This window comes from Ornithodoros turicata, chromosome 5 (genome assembly GCF_037126465.1).
Source record: "Ornithodoros turicata isolate Travis chromosome 5, ASM3712646v1, whole genome shotgun sequence".
In the NCBI taxonomy this organism is placed as follows: domain Eukaryota; kingdom Metazoa; phylum Arthropoda; class Arachnida; order Ixodida; family Argasidae; genus Ornithodoros; species Ornithodoros turicata.
This window is the reverse complement of record NC_088205.1, coordinates 75,089,955-75,110,340: the sequence shown is the minus strand read 5'-3', so window position 1 is coordinate 75,110,340 and position 20,386 is coordinate 75,089,955. Positions and strand designations below refer to the sequence as shown.

At 46.8% G+C, this 20,386-nt stretch overlaps 1 protein-coding gene across 1 annotated transcript; it reads left to right on the top strand.

Annotated features, from left to right (window-relative positions):
* Positions 1–5,872: 5,872 nt before the first annotated feature.
* On the top strand, positions 5,873–10,002 carry LOC135394811 (small ribosomal subunit protein uS3-like). The gene is made up of 4 exons (XM_064625813.1): positions 5,873–5,986; positions 6,438–6,662; positions 7,580–7,862; positions 9,785–10,002. Exons 1-4 carry the CDS (start codon positions 5,957–5,959, stop codon positions 9,967–9,969), a joined length of 723 nt encoding a protein of 240 aa, XP_064481883.1. The 5' UTR covers positions 5,873–5,956; the 3' UTR covers positions 9,970–10,002.
* Positions 10,003–20,386: the final 10,384 nt, after the last annotated feature.

The following is a 20,386-nucleotide window of genomic DNA, read 5'->3' as shown; positions in this document are numbered from 1 at the left end:
CTGTAGAACTCGAGACAGGAAAAAAAAAAAAAAAAAAGACGTGTCTAGACGAAAACATAACGAAAAGGCGTGTTGAGAACATGTCATCTTTGTCTTCTCCTCGGGTTTTACCGTTATAGAGGCAGTCCTCTTTACACCCGTTGTTTTTCTTTTTTGTAGATAATGTATTGGCGTCAAAATGGAAGGCCGATCTCAGGGTCCGTCTTTTTTTGTGTGTATTTGGCATCGCGCGGAGCGGAACACCGGCCACACAGACTGCTGGTCCCCTCTAACGTTTCACACGGATTAGACTAGGACTACGTAAATGCCAACTCTAGAGCAATATGATCTCTAGATGTGTGCTGGACGACACCATGCAACTATCGAAGACTCGCGGAAAGTTGCGTACGTGACAACGGCACAATTTGCATGGCCACCTAAAAGTGAAGCACGTACGCACGTCTACCATCTTCAAAGAGGACCGAAGACGTCTGCTATCGCCTTGCGAAGTGCACAGCTCCCAGTACAGCTCTCTCTCTGCGAAAGGGCTCGGCGAATCCCTGCTCAAACAAAATTTAACACTTCTGCACCAGTACGGACGCGACCACCCTTGTGCTGCAATGCAGCGAGAAATCCACACCTGGTAATTGATCTCGACTGCCAGAAGAAGGAACTGCTTCCTATCGCGATGCGGGACGGGAGGCTGGAAGAGCGTTTGGATGGCACTCCACCGAATCCGGGGCTCGCCGAACAGGACCTCAACTCTGTGCCACAGCGTATCGGGCACAAGGCAGTGATGAAACGCGTGCTCCGCAGTCTCGTGACTAGCGCAGAATATACAGAAATGAGTGGCAACTCCGAACCGAGACAGACGGTCCCGAAGCGGTAAAACGCCGTGTGCCAAGCGCCACTGTAGGCTAGCTCGACGGGCGTCCAACCAGCCCGCGGTGACAAGACGCCCAGCAACCTGCCGGGGCACACCAACGCCTACAGCCGCCGGAGGTATGGGGAGTAGCTCCAAGAGGGACTGTACCAGGCGCTTGACAGACCACGTAGAAACGCGTTCACCAGGGTGGGACTCACGCAGGCGCCGCATGGAGGAGACATACTCTCTGACGTGGGGTGCGACAAACTCAGATCGAGGCCTACTCCGCGAAAAAGTAGCAAAAAAAAAAAAAAAAACTGATATCAGGGCCCAGGAGGTACTGCAACCGATCATGCGCAGGGTGGTGCGGCTCCATGAGTGCATTAAAAACACATTTAAGACCAAGGTGAAGACACTTGGTCTTTATATGTGGAACCCATTGGCCACCTACCTCCCGCCGCAGGCACATGCGGGCACGCGACACCCATTCCACCCTGCCGCCCCAGATGAAACGAAAAGCGGTGCTGGTCGCAGCCACCAAGATCTGACGAGGGGGAATAGGGACACTGCCGTCGAACTAGTACTTAATACTTGCTGAAAAACCATGAGGCGGCGAGACGGGTTCGACAACGTGATAGGGAGCACCAAACCTCTGAGATCGGCGAGAATAACAGGGTGGTGAACCCGCAGCTACGTGGACGGCGAGATTCCGCAGCTCTTAAATGTATATCCCAGTATGCGCACATCGTCTTTAACAGGATATGCCAAAGGGCGCCGGGCACGAAGGGGTAGCATTTAGAACGAGGACTTTGAAGAAGCATTTAGAAAGAGCATTATTCGCCCGATTAATGCACGCGTTTGATACCATGCCATAGGCATCTAGAACAGCATGTATTGTCATCAAGCAGGAGAGATACCTAATACCTATGGAGGTAGTCGTATTGCCAACTGTAGGATGGGACAGGCGAAAGCTTGCCCGCATCACATTTAAAAAATAATACTGCCCTCGCCCTAAAAACGAAGAGCAGGATCAACTCGTAGTCCCCTAGGTCAGCAGTGTATTGTCATCAAGCAGGCGAACAGCATGTGTATTGTCATCAAGCAAGAGAACTAAGTCCGTCAAAAGCCTTCATTGGGATCACAATTGATCAGAGCAAATGTATTGTCATCAAGCAGGAGAGTTACCTATGGAGGTGGCCCCTATGCAAGCAGCCTATGAGTGTATTGGCATCAAATGGAAGGCCGGCCACAGGGGCCGGCTTCCTGTAGCAACTCAGACAGTGTATCGTCATCAAGCAGGAGAGCTACCTATGGAGGTAGTCCCCTTTGGACAGACACTAACTTTACGTTACAGTCCTACAAGCTAGATAACAACACTCTCTATAGGAGAGTTTGCAGCAACTCAGACAGTATGTATTGGCATCATCGTGGAAGACCAGCAAAGACGGACCAAGTAATTCGAATGATTATTGGCATTACCATTACTCAAAACTTCAAAGAAGCTACCGGGTTACACTGTTTTGTTATCGTTTGGTTTTCGCGGTGTACAAGCAGTGTCTCCGCATTCAGGCGTAGAGGGAGAAAGAGAATCACTTGCGCCTACAGACTTCAGGGATACCCCTTATCTATGGTCTCAGGTCTATGGGCTCAGGCATTTGCTCAGGTCTCCCTTCAAATCCGCATACTAATCGTTCCCCAGGGAAGGGGATCGTCACATGAGCACCTGCTGTTCGTTTTTAGGGGCAGTGATTTATCCAGACCACCCTGCACCCCCCTAACACCCCCCAAATGTTCAGTGACCACCGCCTAACTCTTTCACCTGTGTACCCCCTATAGGAGGGGGTGCGTTTGTGATTTCAGGTTTAGACACATGTCGGTAATGCCGTAACTATAATAATGATCCCCCCCATTTTTTCCAGCACCCCTCCATGCTTGGGGTTCTGGACAAACCACTGTTAGGGCGAAAACAGTATTATTTTTGTAACGCGATGTGGTCAAACATTGCGACTTGTCCCATCCTCCAGGTGGCGAAACAATACCTTTCAGACTATACAAATGCCAGCAGTGACGTTACGGAATACGTTTGCCCCGTAGATGCAAATAAATAAAATAAAATAATAATTTAAAAAATGCACGTCAAGTAGCCTCCTGAAGAAGGAGGAGCTTCCTCCGAAACGTCGATCATCTGCATTTTTGTAACTATTTTTTAATCTAAGAGTTAATTATTTACATTAACTAATGTATTAAACTACTAACTGTTTGACTTCCTTTCATGTAACTTCCGTCTCCGGCTCACTTATTCATTATTTTATATATATATATATAGTTGTGGAAGAAAAAAGACGCGGACAACAGATTTTAGGGAAGTTAGAAACACTAGTTCATTTAATGGGCAGAAATTAAAAGAAAAAGACGAAGACAGTGCCACTGTCGAAACGTCGACCCCTTTTTTTCATTCAACTTTTAATTTCTGCCCATTAAATGAACTAGTGTTTCCAACTTCCCTAAAATCTGTTGTCCGCGTCTCTTTACTTCCACAACTGTAAAACTTCGTGGCCGTTTGATACTTCCCTCGACCTATATATATATATATATATATATATATATATATATATACGGTAAGAGATGAAAAGTCGCATGGGCACGAAATGATATAAATACAAAATAAACGAGACGTGGACAACAGAAGTAAGGTGTACTCAGTAAAACAAACTTTATTATAAATTAAACTATTCATTAAACTCAGAAGCCTTCATTAGGATCACAATAGTCTATATCCAATATAACTTCTTCTATTGAAGACTAGAGGGAACTTCAGATATCAATGCCGTGCAAAGGCAAACCAGTTTGGCATTATCACGTGGAACGAATGTTACATGTTCATGGTTACGCTGTCCGAAAGTGTCCGTTTGAAGCATAGGTTAAATCACGAACTACCGATTCTGCGGTGCGTGCTCGTGTGGTGGTGGTGCTGCTGCTGGTCAAAGGGCTCGCCGTTGCGACTGACGCCCTTGTGGAATGTGCGTTCTGGGCCGACTTCTAAGGAAACTGTGCAGACATATGTCTGAAAGCGTCTGAGGAAAACCCAGGAAACGGCGTGCCCAGGCGCGCTCGTGTATGCACCGGACAAAAATGCCGGCGTCAAATCGACGTATACCTTAAATGCAAGACTCGCTATACTATTGATAGTAAGTCCTAAATGAGTGGACGTGTTGCGTTTGTAAAGCGTTGGTAGCTCTCCTGCTCGATGACAATACATGTAAAGCGAATGATCAAGTATCCACTGTGTAGTAGAGCACTGCACGGGTAGCCCGATCTTGGTGGGTGGGTGGGTTGGTATAAAAAAAGAAAAAATATGGATATGTTGGCCGAACCCTTCATTGGGCCAGCTACTCCACTACGCTCATAGTAGCGAGGTCTGACTACCAAGGAGCCTAAAAGGATGTTTGTTTCACAAAAGTCCTAAGGAAGGAGATCACAGAGTGTGACATGTCGATGTGCTGCTGGCCAGTCACGGAGGACCTTCTTGAGGTCAAGAGTGCCGTTCATTGCCGGGACTCGGTCGGGTTGGAGCCTGTATTACCCCACTGTTAGTTACCTACGGTTAGCTTTTACAGCCTGCTACACTGGGCTGGACTGGGCAGGGCAGAGCCGGTTTGCTAATAAATTTCTCGGGCTCGGACCGGGCCTGGCAGGAGAAACCTGGCACTTCTCCGGGAGTTTGCCGGGCTCGGACCAGGTATGCAGCCGTCGGCCTGGTCCGGGCGGGCAAATTAAAGGAAGGCTGGACTCGGGCCGGGCCTGGGCCTGAGAATGCGGTCCGTGCAGTGCTCTACTCTGTAGTCAAGTTGGGAAGCGACACCGGTTCGAATACAGGCACAGGGCAGTGGTTTATCCAGAATCCAAAGCACAGGGTGGGGTTGGGGGGGAGGAGGGGGGTCTGGATAAAGCACTGGGCACAGGCTGTGATGGGTATTTTCTCTGGGTTTTCTGCGGACGCCCAAAAGGAAAATGTCGGCAGAATTGCCTGTGAAGTCGGCCCAAGACTCATGATCCCTTCTCGAGTAACATACGGCCGTATCGGCTGACATATCACGCGGTAGTAAAACGCCAGCAACCAACCAACTAAAGCACATACATGTCCGCACGTCCCATATAGAGACAAGAAAAAATGTAATTCGCCGGCTCCGGGAGCGATCTGCGCACGATTATTTTGCTGGTGCTGATTTAGATATGATGATCTGTTTTCTGCCCTGTTTCAATAGGCGAACCTGACCCTGAACGAAAATACATTAGATGACGGAAAGTGTGATTACTTGTAGAAGGCCTGTCTTCTGCTATATTTGTAGAAATAAGGTGTTACTTTACGTTTGTAGCATAGCATCACCTGTAACGATTCCACCACCACCACCACATTGTTGATCCGCAGTGCTTATTATCGTGGGCTTGACTTCTTAATAAGCGGCAAATGCAAGCCCAACTTTCGGATGCCAGATGAAAAATATTTGCAAGTCAAATCACTGACAGTTTGTCCATAGAACAATTTCCCCTTTTAAAAACTACCTGCAAGGGGTTTTCGAAAAGAAATTGTTTCACAAATCACTTCTATGTGATTCTACTTGCAAACATTTTTCATTTGGGATGCAGTAGTCATTATTTATCTATGTGTATGTTTGTTTATTGAGATATAAACGTTGATTGAGTTAAATAAAGCTTTTGTGAGTGTGGCCTGTTTCTTATCAATTGTCTTTTGCGTTTCTTTGCCCTGTGTGGTAACAATTTAGGTGATTTTACGATTTCACAACTGCGCTCCTTTGCGACAATCATAGTTCTGGTTTCATCTTCGCAAGTTTTTATCCGACGGAACAGAAAACTGCCAGTAACGAAGCGCCATCTCTCAACACGCTTTCGTACATCGCGCATTGCTGCCAGGCTCCCAGTTGCTGTTGTGGCTGTTGCCAGTCAGTAGCGTTGCATTGCAGCGCTCCTCGATATGTGGCCGGTACGCAGCGCCACACAAGCCCTTTCCTTTTTCAGTCCAGCCACCCGGCCTGACAACAACAGGAAGTGGGTCACAAAGTCATACGGGGCCTTTTCCGGTTTGCTGCCGCCATGTCCAGCCAAATAAGCAAGAAGCGAAAGGTAAGAATATTAAATAATTCTGTCATTTCCAGCGGTTGCATTAAAATATCGTTACCAATAAATAATTGAAACACCGCTAATGTTGTGCATCAGCGTATGAAGACTCTGGATGTTTTGAGTATTTCGATAAAATCAGATTGAATATGGACCTGAGCAGGGGCTTGCATTCATGCCGCCTGTGATAGGTTACACTGCTGTCACCGTGAAACATAGTGAGAATAAGTGATATTTCTTTGGAGCCTACGTGAAATGAACTCACTAATTTGTGTTTATGCGCGCCAGTTTTTTTTTAACTTGACTGTTGTCGGATGAAACATGTGATCGTGGCTTCTCTGAGGTGGTTTTGAGATAGTAGTATTTGATCGCGGCTTAAGTTTGATCCTTAAGCTTCACCCTCTATTTTTTCTACTGTGTGTAAATTTGACTACCGCATTTTACGCACCTTTTGCAGTTCGTTGCCGACGGGGTTTTCAAGGCTGAACTCAATGAGTTCTTGCGGAGGGAACTGGCTGAAGATGGCTATTCTGGTGTGGAGGTGCGTGTCACCCCCCAGAACACTGAAATCATCATCTTGGCCACTCGCACACAGTCGGTACTTGGGGAGAAAGGTCGCAGGATAAGGGAACTGACCTCTGTTGTTCAAAAAAGGTTTAGCTTCCCGGAGAACACTGTTGAGGTAAGAATGTAAAACTTCCGTTTTGTTTTCTCTGTGCCCATCCGCGATATCAGAAGCATTCAGATAGTGCTGTATACTTGAGAGAGCTGAGAGAACCGTGGCTAGCTGATTGAGATCCATAGCACAGTAAAAACCGTGTGGAGTGCATTCATCATAACCAAGATGGTTCTCAAAGGAATTTGTGATTAAAAATGCTGTCTCTCATGTCATTGCACTATAGTGAACACAGACCAAACTGGTGCGTGTTACACACATCTATATGTGACTCTGATAATTGTATGTGCTTAACGGTTGGCAGATACGAAGGATTGGTTCAAAATAAGACCATCTATAGCTTTGTTTGACCGAAGAACAAGATTCAGACATCTTTTTGCTCCTTTACATAGCCTCTGGATAGCAGCACACTGTGTAAAGCATGGGAGCTATAAATTTTTGCTCTCGTGATTATGGATGGAAAATGTTATAGTTGCGTCTAGCTGAGAACAGCATTGCTAGTGCAGCTCCACTTCATTACGTTTTTTTTTGTGCAAGTTTCTCGTCACTTGGGACTTGTAGTCCACACAGATTCCGATGTCCTTCGTCGTATTTAAAGCTACAGTGGCGCGCAGACTTGCCTCGAACAGCGGGAGCGCGTGTCATCGGGCGCTGGATAGACAGCTGGAAACGAGATTGGGACGATCCACTATTCTCTCGAAGGGAGGGTCAGTACGCACGACGGATGCGTTCGCCGCATCGCACAGTTTATCTGACACACTCGTTGTCCGCACCAACACTCCCTTCAGCGGGATAGTGGATCATCCCAATCTCGTTTCCAGCAAAGTGTGTGCGCCACTGTACATACCTGCTCTATCGCGACACGAAATAAACAAAAAACAACAAAAGAACAACAATTTTTTAACAAAAAATTTTTTTTTCAGTTATATGCCGAGAAGGTTGCATCCCGTGGCCTGTGCGCCATTGCACAGTGCGAGTCGCTGCGTTACAAATTGATCGGTGGGCTGGCCGTCCGTCGTGCCTGCTACGGTGTGCTCCGCTTCATCATGGAGAGCGGTGCCAAGGGCTGCGAGGTGGTCGTCTCTGGAAAACTCCGCGGTCAGAGAGCCAAGTCTATGAAGTTCGTAGACGGCCTCATGATCCACAGTGGCGAGCCCACCAACGATTACGTTGAGACGGCCGTGCGTCATGTCTTGCTCAGACAAGGTGGGTAGCGTTGTCACACTTTGAGAAACTTCAGCTCCTCATGCCTTGAGAGTGGTAATGATATGGCACATTTTTCTGCCATATTTCTGGCACTCTGGAGGCAGTAAAGACCATGCAGGTTTGATGCAGGGATGAGTATGAATAATCAAGCATGTCTTCTGAAGAACGGTCCAAATGATTGGACGCGTAAATGTATTGGAGATGTTTTACTGTGCCAACAGTTTTATCCATAATTTTTCGGCATCGAAGTTGTCGGTCGGTGACTGTATTGAGTTTGGTGCAATGCAGAGTACTGGACACCGGTATCTTAAAGGGGTTGCAGCTAGGGGTGGAACGATATCGATATACTTAGCAATATTATTTATATTTTATGCCTGCGATATTATCGATAGTGATAAAATATTGATACTCACGTTGATATGAATATCGATAGTACATCGGTAGAGATGTGCACCACAGATAATTAACCACATTTATCAGTGTCACAACCTCCTTACAGTGGCAGTAAATGGGCACTTGCAAACGGTGAACGTTTTCCAAAAATTTTGGTCTCAGAGATGTAAATCATGGCTCCAAACTTACTGCATATTCACTGCCCCACTTTGCGATGTCCTGGGGACAACAGCCACACGTCATTTCGACGTCGCGCATCATCAACCATTCAAAATGCGGGACACTTATACATTGATTTTGTTGGAATATCGGGAAGTGAGGTCGATTCTAAACATTTTTCCACTTGTCATTCCCAAGGTAGCCAGGTCAAACTGTACCAAAAGCCCGCAATGTTCCGTTTCATGTGGGCACTATTTTCAATGCTGTATTGCACAGCGAGGTCACTGCGATGTTTCTGCAGCCGGTTCCTTCATGAGCTGCGGCTTGTTTCAGTGGGGCCCATCATTGCTTAGGAGAGCGAAATCTCCCCCACCTCCAGCGCCTGTAAATCTGCGTTGCTATATGTTGGATCATGGTGACGTGACCCCGTTCCAAAGGTGGAGAGACTCGCAGGAATTATGCTCTTTGAATGGCATTGTTTTGTGGTAAAGACGCTCGCTAGAAGTAAATGAATTTCATATTTGGATATCGGGGGGGGGGGGGTAGAGCCCTGCACGAGCCGACTTTTCCGGACCCGACCCAGGAGCATCGAAAAATGGCCCGGCCCGGTGACTCAGCGGGTAAATCCCAGCCTAGTATTTCCAGCCATGACGCACGTGTTCCTAGGGCTTATCAAACAAATTTATAAGCAAATTTCGAAGAAGAGAAGACAAGGCCACAAAGATACAAGTGCTGGCAGTTTAACAGCACGAGACCAAATTAAATCCAGAACGCATGCATGCAGGGGTGTTACTGTTACACAACCTTCACTTAGCAAGGTTTTGCGGAGGTAGAGGATGCTGTCGACAAGCTCCTTCTCCCAATCCCTACCCCTCTCACCAAGCAAGCTTTGCAAACGGGATTGTGAAATACGCGAGGAGTCATGAGTAATGTGAAGTGGCTTTGAGAGTGTCCTAGAGGGACACCTTTGCTTGTCTTTGCAAATATATGCGCAGGAATGGCACAAGCGCATGATGATATGAACTAATAGTCCTCCATTGTGTGGAATTTGCTGCGTGACCTGGCCGAGCCTGTCTCGGAAACATGTTTTTTCACGGCCCAGGCCCGGCCCCTACGTGCTGGAGTATTTTGTCGGCCCGGACTGCCAATACACAGCCAATAACACGCCCGTGCAGGGCTCTAATCATGGGTCATGTTCTTTCTTGGAGCACAATAATTGGAGAATGTTCGTCGAGCCGTTTAGTGCCCCTTTAATGCGACACTTTGAGTAGGACCTACCACTAGTATTGTACCTACCAGTCAGTCACATTTTTGAACTGGTTTGAAGGTGTTTTGAACTACCGTTGGTTCAAATTGTCCTTTCATTGCAGGTGTGCTGGGTATCAAGGTAAAGATCATGCTCCCGTGGGACCCCAATGGCAAGTTGGGTCCCAAGAGGCCACTGCCTGACCACGTGAGCATTGTGGAGCCCAAGCCAGAGACTCTCCCGAGCGAGCCCTACTCTGAACCCAAGATTGGTGCTGACAAGGGTGCTCCCATCCCTGTTACAGCCTGAACATAGCCATTAAAAAGCTCCTTCTGGCACCCAGTTGAACGAGTATTCCAACCAACATTGCATGAAAGGAGCATCGAAATGACGCTTAGAATTGTTCAAAATCCTGCTTCATTAATTGAGTAGTCTCTTAGAATGCAAAATATTTTTTTGTTGAGGTATGCAGAGTTTTAAGCAATCCCAACTGTCATTTCTTTGCTCATTTAAGGGCGCATAAATGTGCCCACACAGTACCTTTCGTGAAGCGTGTGATTGGGTCGCCAGCAACCTACATTTTTATTTGGATTGGGTTCCATGCACCTGCTGTCTTTCGAAGGGAGATTTGGGGATCTTGGGTGCAGTGTGCTCCCCTTCCGAATCGGGCTGCATTGGGGGTTGAGGAGGACATGAACAGAAGGCAATGAACAATGAAGAACACAATAAAATCGCAGTTTGGGACTTGTTACCAACCAAGCCACGAATTTCAGCATCCAGAATTCACATAATTTAGCGTCCTCAAATATAAGTAGGGCCTGACTTTTTCGGGTTTTATTTTTGCCCAAATTCGGGGGATATATCGGGTGATATTTTTCATTTGAAAATGCGGGTGTATTCGGGTTAAATCCCGTTACGGCATATTCTGTCGTCAGGAATTCGGGTGATTTTTTTTATATATAAAAATTTGTCTTAACATGGAACTAATGTTTAGCAATGTTATCAAACTTTATTTTAATGCACGCTTATGAGTGTGCCATGCGACCCGGATGTTTTCGGGTAGATTCGGGTTAAACCCGAATTTTACAGATTTCGTTCGGGGGGTAAATATCGGGCGGATACGGGTTTAACCCTAAAAAGTCAGGCCGTAAATATAAGCTGCTCGCCTGACTTGCAAAAAGAAATTGTGGACACAATTGCAACGTTTTACAGTACGTTCCTTTCGTTCACCACGTTCAGTTCACCATTGATTGTCTTTACCGTCTCGCAAACCTATCCACAGCTCACGCTGCATGGATGAACCCGTCCACCAGCAGGCTCGTTGAGCAGCAAAAGTTGCCTATCGTGGCAAGAACAAGTTAAAATGCGCGATGTGGGCACCAGGCAACGAGCAGAATACGGAAGAACATCAAAATAGTAAGGTAATATACGTGAGCTGTGCATCCCGCTTGCATGCTCCGAAGCAGGCTGGAGTCACATGATCCTACTTTCCTCGCAAAAACGACTGCAGTGCCAGCCTCTCCAGTGGTGGAGGTCGCACCCAATGAAAATCTTGGCTGTAAAATAACGTGCAGTTCGTAGGCTTCTTGCAGAACTACGTCAACAAGGACACGGTGGTGGTGATTTGTGCTCTATGTTGACCATTATACTTTGTGGATGGGATGTGGTTGTACCAGTGAACACTGTAGTGTGTTTCGAGACAAGTACCATATTTAATTGTATAAGATGCACGCGTAATTGATGCACCCAACTTGGTATTTTTTTAATTTCTGTTTTGCATTTATTTGCAGCACATAACCACACGGTGTATTGCGTGCACCAGTTTTCCTCTTGAGGTTAAGTCGCACCTCTATCCACTGTATGGTGGAAGTAAACATGGTTATCATCTATGCTTCAAAGGGATGGTTGGCGTCCTCCCCATCGATTCCTGAACTATGGTGGCATTTTATTCGTTTTTGTGCAACTTGATGAAATACTGCAAGAGCAGACGCCGGATGTTGAGACTGTGGCGGGATTCCTACTCCGAGACAACCAGCAAACGTCATTCAGTAACTAAGTAATAAGGACAGCACGCCAAGGTGAGCGGCGGTTGTCTTGAAGGCACGGAGCTGACGCCACGTGCGCGCTGCCTTCCGATTGGCGTACAAAAGTACGTCACCATGATGTCTTTGCCGCTGGGGCTCCCTCAGTTGCAGGGGCCATGCTAACCTGTAAAACTTTGTTTATTCGATGTCTACATAATCACTTTTCGCGAGAGAAAATTGGCAAAATAGGCTGTCGAACAGCCTGAAACATTGTGGTATGGTTTCATATACACAATTTCGGAGGCGGCTGTTAATGGCGAATTCCGCCGGTCCTTGTAGCACAGAGAGCCTTAGACTGACTTGAGCGTGCGTGAACGCTGGTCGCTTCAGTGGAACGTTGCCAGGGTGTTTTCCCTGGGATTTCCACGGACGCTTTAAGACAACTGTCGGCACAGTTCCTTGTGATGTCGGCCCAGGATAGTTGTGACGTTGTCCGCTAGAGCGCGGTAGACTACTGCATTCAGCTTCGTTGCCACCATCTACACCCAACCCACATCGGCGCGCACTACAATGCTCCGCACGAAAACAAGCAACTGAATTCGGGCAATGGTTACCTTCCAGCAATTTTATAAACTACCGCACGCGAAAGCGGTGCAGATAATATTCGTAGCCATTGCACAGCACATGCGCAGGTTTGGTACAACCTTCGGAAAGAATACACACAGTATTTTTCAGTCTTTTATTAAATGTGTACCGGGATTTTTACATTGTGCATTGCATGAGGCACCGAGTGGTATAATGTGGTACATATCTCACCTATATACTAGAGGTAGTTCTTACGCTGCCACCACAGTGAGGTAGGACATGGTTTTATACAATAGTTTTGTGCGGATGGAGGGTTACCTGCCTGCACTAGTAAGCATCGTAAATCCACATCTACGTCGCTACCGAGCACCTGTTGCTAAGTAACGGGATTCTACTACACTTCAACAGTAATCTTGCACGTTAACATTGTTTGCATACCATGGTAAGTTATTTACACAAAGAGCAGCCTCCGTAACCTCTCACTTGTCTGGACAAACATGTATCGCTGTGGATCGTGGGCGTATATTTTCCTGGGTTTCCGCGTTCAGACGAATTATATAGACCAGTTTGAACACCTCTTACCCTTGTTTTCATTTGGGGCTAATGGGATTAGCATAGGATTTCTCCGCAAGTCACCACATGCGAACCATCATTTGCACACATCCAGCACACTGTGTCAGCCATAGCTTTTTTTAAAAAAAGTTTCAGATCACTTTATTCTAATCAATGTGCCTTTTCAAAGGGATCTATGTCCGCAGACAGACCTTTGCCTCTTGAAGAATACAAGCAGAAGAATAAACAGAGAGAGCGAGAAAAAAAAAAAAAAAAACTTGCTTCCAGTTGTTCGGGCATTGCATTCTCTCAAGGTTCTCGAATACAATACACAACAGAACTACATAACGTGGAAACTATAGGAACAGTTTTTAACATAAGCGGAGACATGTTCTATTACAAGAAGTCTAACTTCTTTTATTGCATGCGCTTCTATGTATAATAGACAGTACTTTGTATATATAATGGACGAGCTTTCATTGTTATTTACTGAACATTTTCGAGTCTCCATCGCACAGCCTTGTTTCCTTTTTCTTCTGCCCGTTGCTCAGGCACTTTCATTATGGAGTTCATCCACCAGATAGCCCGTGTCTACGCCTTTTCATTCTGTCACATGCGAAACTCCCTGTGGTTCGCTGCATACGAATGCAACTATGCGGAGAACTTTGTGGATTGGCGGTCCACGTGATGAACCAAAACCAACGATGTTTTCTACGTATTGCGGCAATATATTTCATGTAACCAGTCTTTTGTGTGCGAACAATGGGCACACAGATAGTTACGCCCCCTGCTGTTGCCAGGGCCGAGTCATGTGACGTCCACCCGTTGTTGAAATGAACTGTCCTTAGTTCTGACTTTCTGTTGCATATTTTGTGATCGGCTTCACTCTACACGGAATTCGTTACTGTGGTCACTGGCGAACCAGACGGAGCGGAACAGTTTGAGCGGGTGATTCCAATCACAACGTCTGCATCCAGTTGGGACAAGCTGACGATGTCATCGTTCCTTCCAGAAACATAACCGGTCTGCATGTCGTCCAATCTCTGCGTGAGTCGTTTGTTACTGCGAAACGATCAGGAGGCATGGAACGCGACTTAGCGGCGCCCTGGGTGCGGGTGAGGTAAACATTGTTTCCAGCACCGTGGATAAGATATTTGCGGCGCACTTTAAAGAACAGTTATTAACATTGACTTAGCGGTGTTGTAATTTTCGGGTTATCTGCCCATGTCTTAAATTCCGGGGCGTTAATATCGAGGTCACAAAATGCGACAGAGTTGACGACTGCAGAAGACTTAAAAAAAGGAAAAAGAAGAAGACAACAACCAGAAAGACAATCGGAAAATCCGAAGAGCCAGTCTAATGGCATCTTCGACTGACAGCCACCGATCGCTATGGTTTCGCTACGATTTCGATTTCGGGTTTCGAACGCGTGCATAAACATCGGTACATGTCAACACCACCTAGATAAACAAAGCCTATTCGAATAAACGACACGAGGTTGTCATTAAGAGCGAGCACCACCTCGAGACAAAGCCTGATCGCTTGAGCGGCGTGCCAATCACGACAGTGCTTTCAGCGGCCGTAGCTACGGAGACGTAGCCATTAGCCGCATGGGCGGCCAGTAGTAGCCACGGAAAGCTTGGGTTTCAAAATTGTCTTTGGCGATTTGCTGACTTTTGTACCTACGTGTGATGGAGTGAGAGGAGACATTAAGCAGGCCTTGTGCATCCAGGTGGCGTTGCTCATGACCACCACCACGTGACATTACCAACCGATGGCTGTGACAGTACTAACGGAAAGTGAAAACATCACGGACACCGGTTCGGGCAGCTTTCTCTGCAAGTTTAGATGCCCGAGTCAGCTACCGCTACTTTTGCAACGCGACTCAAATAACTGCCGCGCTAATCCTGTACCACCATGTTGCTTCGGACAGTACATAAAATAACGACTATGGTACTGTGCGAGTAGTAAATTGGGAGGTACGAAGGTACCTTGAACTCAAATTCTTTGCCATTTGCATCGGCTATACTGATTGTGTTTAGAACTACTCCTGGCTGCATGCCGGATCAAGATCCGTGTGGATGTCAAAGTTTCGAGTTCAGTTTACCTACAGCCTCTTGTCTCTGGGGGGTTATCAAAGTGATGGTAGCGCGGGTGGTAGCCTGGCTGTCCCGCAGCCTCTTGCCAGAGCAGAGGTTCCGAATGGGAACGTGTGGTACGAGGTGCGTTGCCGCTGCTCCACGCTATTCCCCCGCCGGTCTCTGCCGCCCTCGGTGCTTCCACGTCGTTGTGCAACGGTGACGTAGAAAGTTTCACTACATGCACAGCAAAATGCCAGCATCAGTTGGGAAGAGCACCGGTATTCAAGTGTGCATGATTAAGATAACACATTGTATTGAGATACTTATATAATGTTGTCTGGGACGCAGATTTCAAAAAGCGAATATTAGCGAAGCTGCTGTGCTTTCGCCCCCTCCCCCTTTTCTTTTTTTTTTTTTTTTGCACGTGCTGGGTCAGGTGCGAAGAGATGAAGGCCTTTCGGGGAGGCGATTGTAGCTAACAGGGTATACGATCCTTTAAAATAAATTAAAACAGATCATCCCCTGAAAGGATGAGCTACGTTGACATGAGGTTTTCCATTGAACTTACTCGTGGTCGCATCAAGGTCTTGGGACGGAGCTTGGATACTCAGGTTTACATTTGATCCTCGTAACTATAACCTCTGGGACATTTCATAATGACATTTCACAGCAAGAGCAATGGACAAGACCGTTACATCGCTATCGTGGTACTCAACCACCCTGGGAAACCCTGTGCGAGGAAACTCTCCCGGACAAAGTAATCTTCGACCGAGAACGCGATGACTTATTAGTGAGTTTTAGTGCGTCGTACGCTATCGCCTTTGCGTACGTAAGGGATAGCGTTGGCGGTTCTGCGCACGCGCAAAACATAAAGAGAGCAGTGCGCAGAACCGCCACGTTATCCCTTACGCAAAGGTGATAGCGTACGATGCACATGCCACTGTCACACGGGCAGTCTTCAACGACCATTGAGATCGGTGACCATTCAAAATGCAGGTAGCGCTCCCTAGCGTGTAATGTGTCAACCTATCAGGAAACATTGGATCTAATGCTCGTTGAGAGGTTGACGCGTTACCCGCTTGATGGCGCTACGCTCAATTTCAACGGTTGTTGGTTTCAATGGTCATTGGAGACTGCCCGTGTGACAACACTATCGAAGTTGCTGTTTTTTTACGTGATGTAGCAACTAACAACTGTACATGGGCTTTGTGTTACTGGAATAGTCAGCAATGATAGCAACTATAGCTACCAAGCGAGAGGTAGCGAACACAAGAAACCGGCACTCAGGGCTAGGCGCATTCGGTTATCTCGTTGCTGACATGAGTACGCGCTCCTGATGACAGGTGACGCCACACGGCAGTACTGTACACTTTGGTTTGGTCTAAAAAAAGACGAAAAATATGTACACTGTAATATGTATACTGTACACTTTCTTTGATATCGATTATTCTTTCGATGATTTCTTTGATATCGATTATATCTGTTGTGCAAACAAACTGTGTTGGTTCTGTGGGAACTTCTTGTGGAAATTCTTCAGGATGAATTGAAAAATATACACAGAACTCTCGAGACCCTACTGGTGTAATTCTTTGACTATGTACGGGGACATCCTGCGATTGACCCTTCGTAGTTTCTCACTTTGGGCAAACATTCTTTCGACTCGCTTTGACTGAAGTGCGTACATCGAAAGTAATGTGGCCCCCTACGCGAAAATTGTGGTTTTACGTGGTGAATCTGTGAAAACCTGGAGCAGACATTCACTGTTGAGCTCTGGGCGAGACAAAGCGTAATTTAAATGCACACCGTTATACTTTTAGAGCAAAAGTAACGATGGAAGTAAAAAGGAGGTACCTATATATAGCTCGGAGAGCCACACTGCAGCACGGTGAATAGAGCAGGATGTGTTACGCTTTCACGGACCATCGTCCGTTTATCTCTATACACGTAAAAGCATGAAGACCTTGCAATTCCTTATCCATCTTAACAATGTAGTGCGGCTCATCTGTGACATTAGTGTCATCTCCGAGAGTTTTCCAATAACTCGTGTGTGGACCACAGTCCGGGCCACCAGAACAATGGAGCAGCGACTCTCCGTAGTGCCTAAATAAATCGGGCTTTTATGCGCTGGAACGTCTTCATTTCTTATGAAGTTATTCCTTGCGTTCGTCCTCGATTCACCCCCCTATTTAGCCTCTCCTAAGCCTTCTGTACCACAGCCTGCGGATCCTTAAAGAATTGCGTGCGATTTTTTTTTACCTCCATCAACTGCGAAGTGGACAGTATTTGAACTCGGCTCAACTTTAGCTCGAAAATGAGTTTGGTGGCGTATATGGAGGTTGAGTGACAGCACGTGAGGCAAACGCGGTTAATACCCTCCATAGAGATGTCCAGCTGCACCATTGTTCCGACGCTCCTGGTCAAAGCTCACGCTATCGTCAGCATACTTTCTGTACAAGAACCCTCCTCCAACGAACCTGGGACGTCCGAGTCAATGTTGATACTCACGGAGTCGCTCCCTGAGCATCTCGTTCTCTTGCTGTAGCTTGCACACCTCCTCCTTCAACGCAATGTTCTCTTTCTCCAGGTAGGAGGCTCGAAGCACAATCTGATTCTCCTTCACCCTGCGCACTTCGCGAGACCTCTTGGCCGCGATGTTGTTCTTTTGCCGTCGAGCCCAGTACTTGTCGTCTTTGAGCTCGTTGGGTACGAACTGTTTGCGCGACTTCTTCACGATCGGCTGCGGTTTGAGTTCGTCCTCGGAGAAAGGATGGTGGCAAGGGTCGAAATCGTTCTGACCCGGGATCGTGGCCAGCGCTAGGTCGGTCTTCGTGAAGCCGCAGTCGATGGATACGACCGTCGTGTTTGGAGAGTTGGACTTGCGGCTTAAGAGAGCCTCGCCGTGACCTGGAGGTGGTCTGTGGTGTGCTCGATCGTCGCCTTGGCTGTCGAAGTGCTCAGCGAGGGACTGCATCGAATAGCAGGCGCCTTCTGAAGAGGAACAAGAGGAAGGCAGGAAGTTCAACAACCAGAGGTGTGCACAGGACAAAAAAAGGTGTTACCATAATACAGTGAGACACGTCCCGTTATGGAGACCTACCCAAGACGTGCACTCCCTTACCGCGAACAACTGGATGCTCAATGCTGGGTTAAAAACAATTAAAAACCCCCAGTGCTGGGTAGGACAAAGACAGAGGACTTTGTCTTTGTCCTACCCAGCACTGGTGGTTTTAATTTTTTTTAATCCAGCGTGAACCAACCAGCCCAAACGCTTGCTCTGCTACATGCTCATTGCTCTTACTTCAAGACCTCTTGCGTACGGACACTCGCCCTTCGACAAGAACTCTGGTCCCGTGGGCGTCCGTACCAGGGCGATTTCTCTTCATGTGTGTAGCAATGTTTCAGACGCTGAATTGTAAGATTTGTTTGAAAAATACGAGTGCTTTTCTGTACTCGTGCAAACCTAGGTGTTTTCGTTTCTATTAGGGTCATAATGCCGTCCTCTTATCCCACAAGCAACGCTGAATCGTCACTCAACACTGTATTGAATTGATGAAGGTATTATGCCTTCCGTTTTGCTGTCTTCCATTCTACAACGATAAATTGTGAAGCCTATAGTGCCCAGATGCGATTGCTGTTACTGCGTTGGGCGTCCGACAGAACGGCCTCAGTTTTATTTGTCTCAGCGCTTGTCTACCGCAGGGTAGATGTACACGGGGATTTTTATCCGCCAAATTCACCAAATTATGTGTACGAAAATGATTGCGTTTATAACACATGCAGCCTGTACACTCTTAAAAATGGACTTCGATCACCGTATCGCACGGTCCTAGCCAACCATCATCTCGAATGATATCGTTATCTGCCCTGATTTGTTGAAAACGGGAGGCGTACGCCATTTTTGTGACACTTATGCTGTTCATAATTGTCACAGAAAAGGCGTACGCCTCCCATTTTCAACAAATCAGGGCAGATAACGATATCATTCGCGATGATGGTTGGCTAGGAGCTTGCTATGCGGTGAAGTTCATTTTTAAGAGTGTACGTGCCGATTTCGACTTCTTTGCCCGGACACGGCTAACGCAATGACATCCAGGCAGCACTTGTGCGCACATCCCACAAGAAAAACAAAATATTGCTGCCTCATCGTTACACACACACAGTGTCACTTTGAGGGATGATGAGTGCTATTTATAGAAGGTTCACTCTTTGGGAGTCAATCCTAGTCCTCTACACTCTTAAAAATGAACTTCACCCCATAGCACGTTCCAGGCCAACCATAATCTCGAATGATATCGTTATCAGCCCTGATTTGTTGAGAACGGGAGGAGTACGCCTTTTTTGTACGAATTATATACTGCATAAGTTGTACAAGAAAGGCGTACGCCCCCCGTTTTCAACAAATCAGTGGCGAGAACGATGTCATTCGGGATGATGGTTGGCTAGGCGCGTGCTATGCGGTGAAGTTCATTTTTAAGAGTGCATGTAAAGTTCCAGTAGGTCACCTCGCGAAATATTTCTTTTGGCTATACACTCTCAAAAATGAACTGGGGTTCCTGCGTCCACAGCGTGTAGAACGGTACTATATACCTGTATCCTTTATATTTCGATCGCTTTGCATTCTGCACTGGAACACGTCCTAGCTGCTATGTATAAGTGTCTTCGCATGTCGTAGCGTGTCCTAGTAAGGATAAATTGTTACCTTACCATTAGCGGCACCCATGTCCGTAGGATTTTCCTCGTGTGCTGCTGTGTCCTGTCCCGGAGGTCTGTGCTGAACCACGTCTGATGGCATTTGTTGACATTGCCTAAAGGGGTTGTGTTTGGATCCAGTTGCAGGCGACAGGGTGGTCATGGAAGCTTTTCCCGAAGCGCAGTTTTCGCTCAGAAACTCGTCCAGATCCATGTACTCCAGCTTTAGTTCGTTGAGCGTACGATCCCACAGCATGCTTCCGGACGAGGTGCCGGGTTCATAACCCACGCTGCCGTCTTTGTGGTCGCTTTTCTCTTTCTTGTCTGTGGATAGTGCGTGAAATATGGGATGGGTAAATTGATCACAATATCGATGCAATCCATTACTCCACGAGGCTCCAAATAATAGATCTATGGCAGGTGGGGGTCTAGAAAATACAGTCAGGTATTTCATTGCCGCGGGTCACGGCAAAATTATTTCATGTTAGCACTATATCGCTCATGAGAAAGCTGCATCAATATGTAAGACTCCCTTTTGTCTTTACGACGGCATTTGCAAGCTGGAGAAATTGCAATGACGTATCACTCAATAGAAATCCTTAATCCTTGGGAAGCATTAACGTGGCTGTACACCCTCCATATTTGTTTCTCCAACCACGTATGGAAGGAGGATTCTGTTACAGTACCGTTATGTATTATGTACCCGTTGTCACAATGTTACACCTTGCACTTAGCTCGCATCTGAAATATTAGCGAGTCTTCTCGGCTAACCATAGCTGTAAAAGATCGCGTAGG

Excerpts from the sequence above, each read along its gene's own strand:
- LOC135394811 (XM_064625813.1), top strand. The coding sequence starts at position 5,957 with ATGTCCAGCCAAATAAGCAAGAAGCGAAAG. Across the intron at positions 5,987-6,437 it reads AAATAAGCAAGAAGCGAAAG|TTCGTTGCCGACGGGGTTTT; the intron begins GTAAGAATATTA and ends CACCTTTTGCAG. Across the intron at positions 7,863-9,784 it reads TCATGTCTTGCTCAGACAAG|GTGTGCTGGGTATCAAGGTA; the intron begins GTGGGTAGCGTT and ends CTTTCATTGCAG.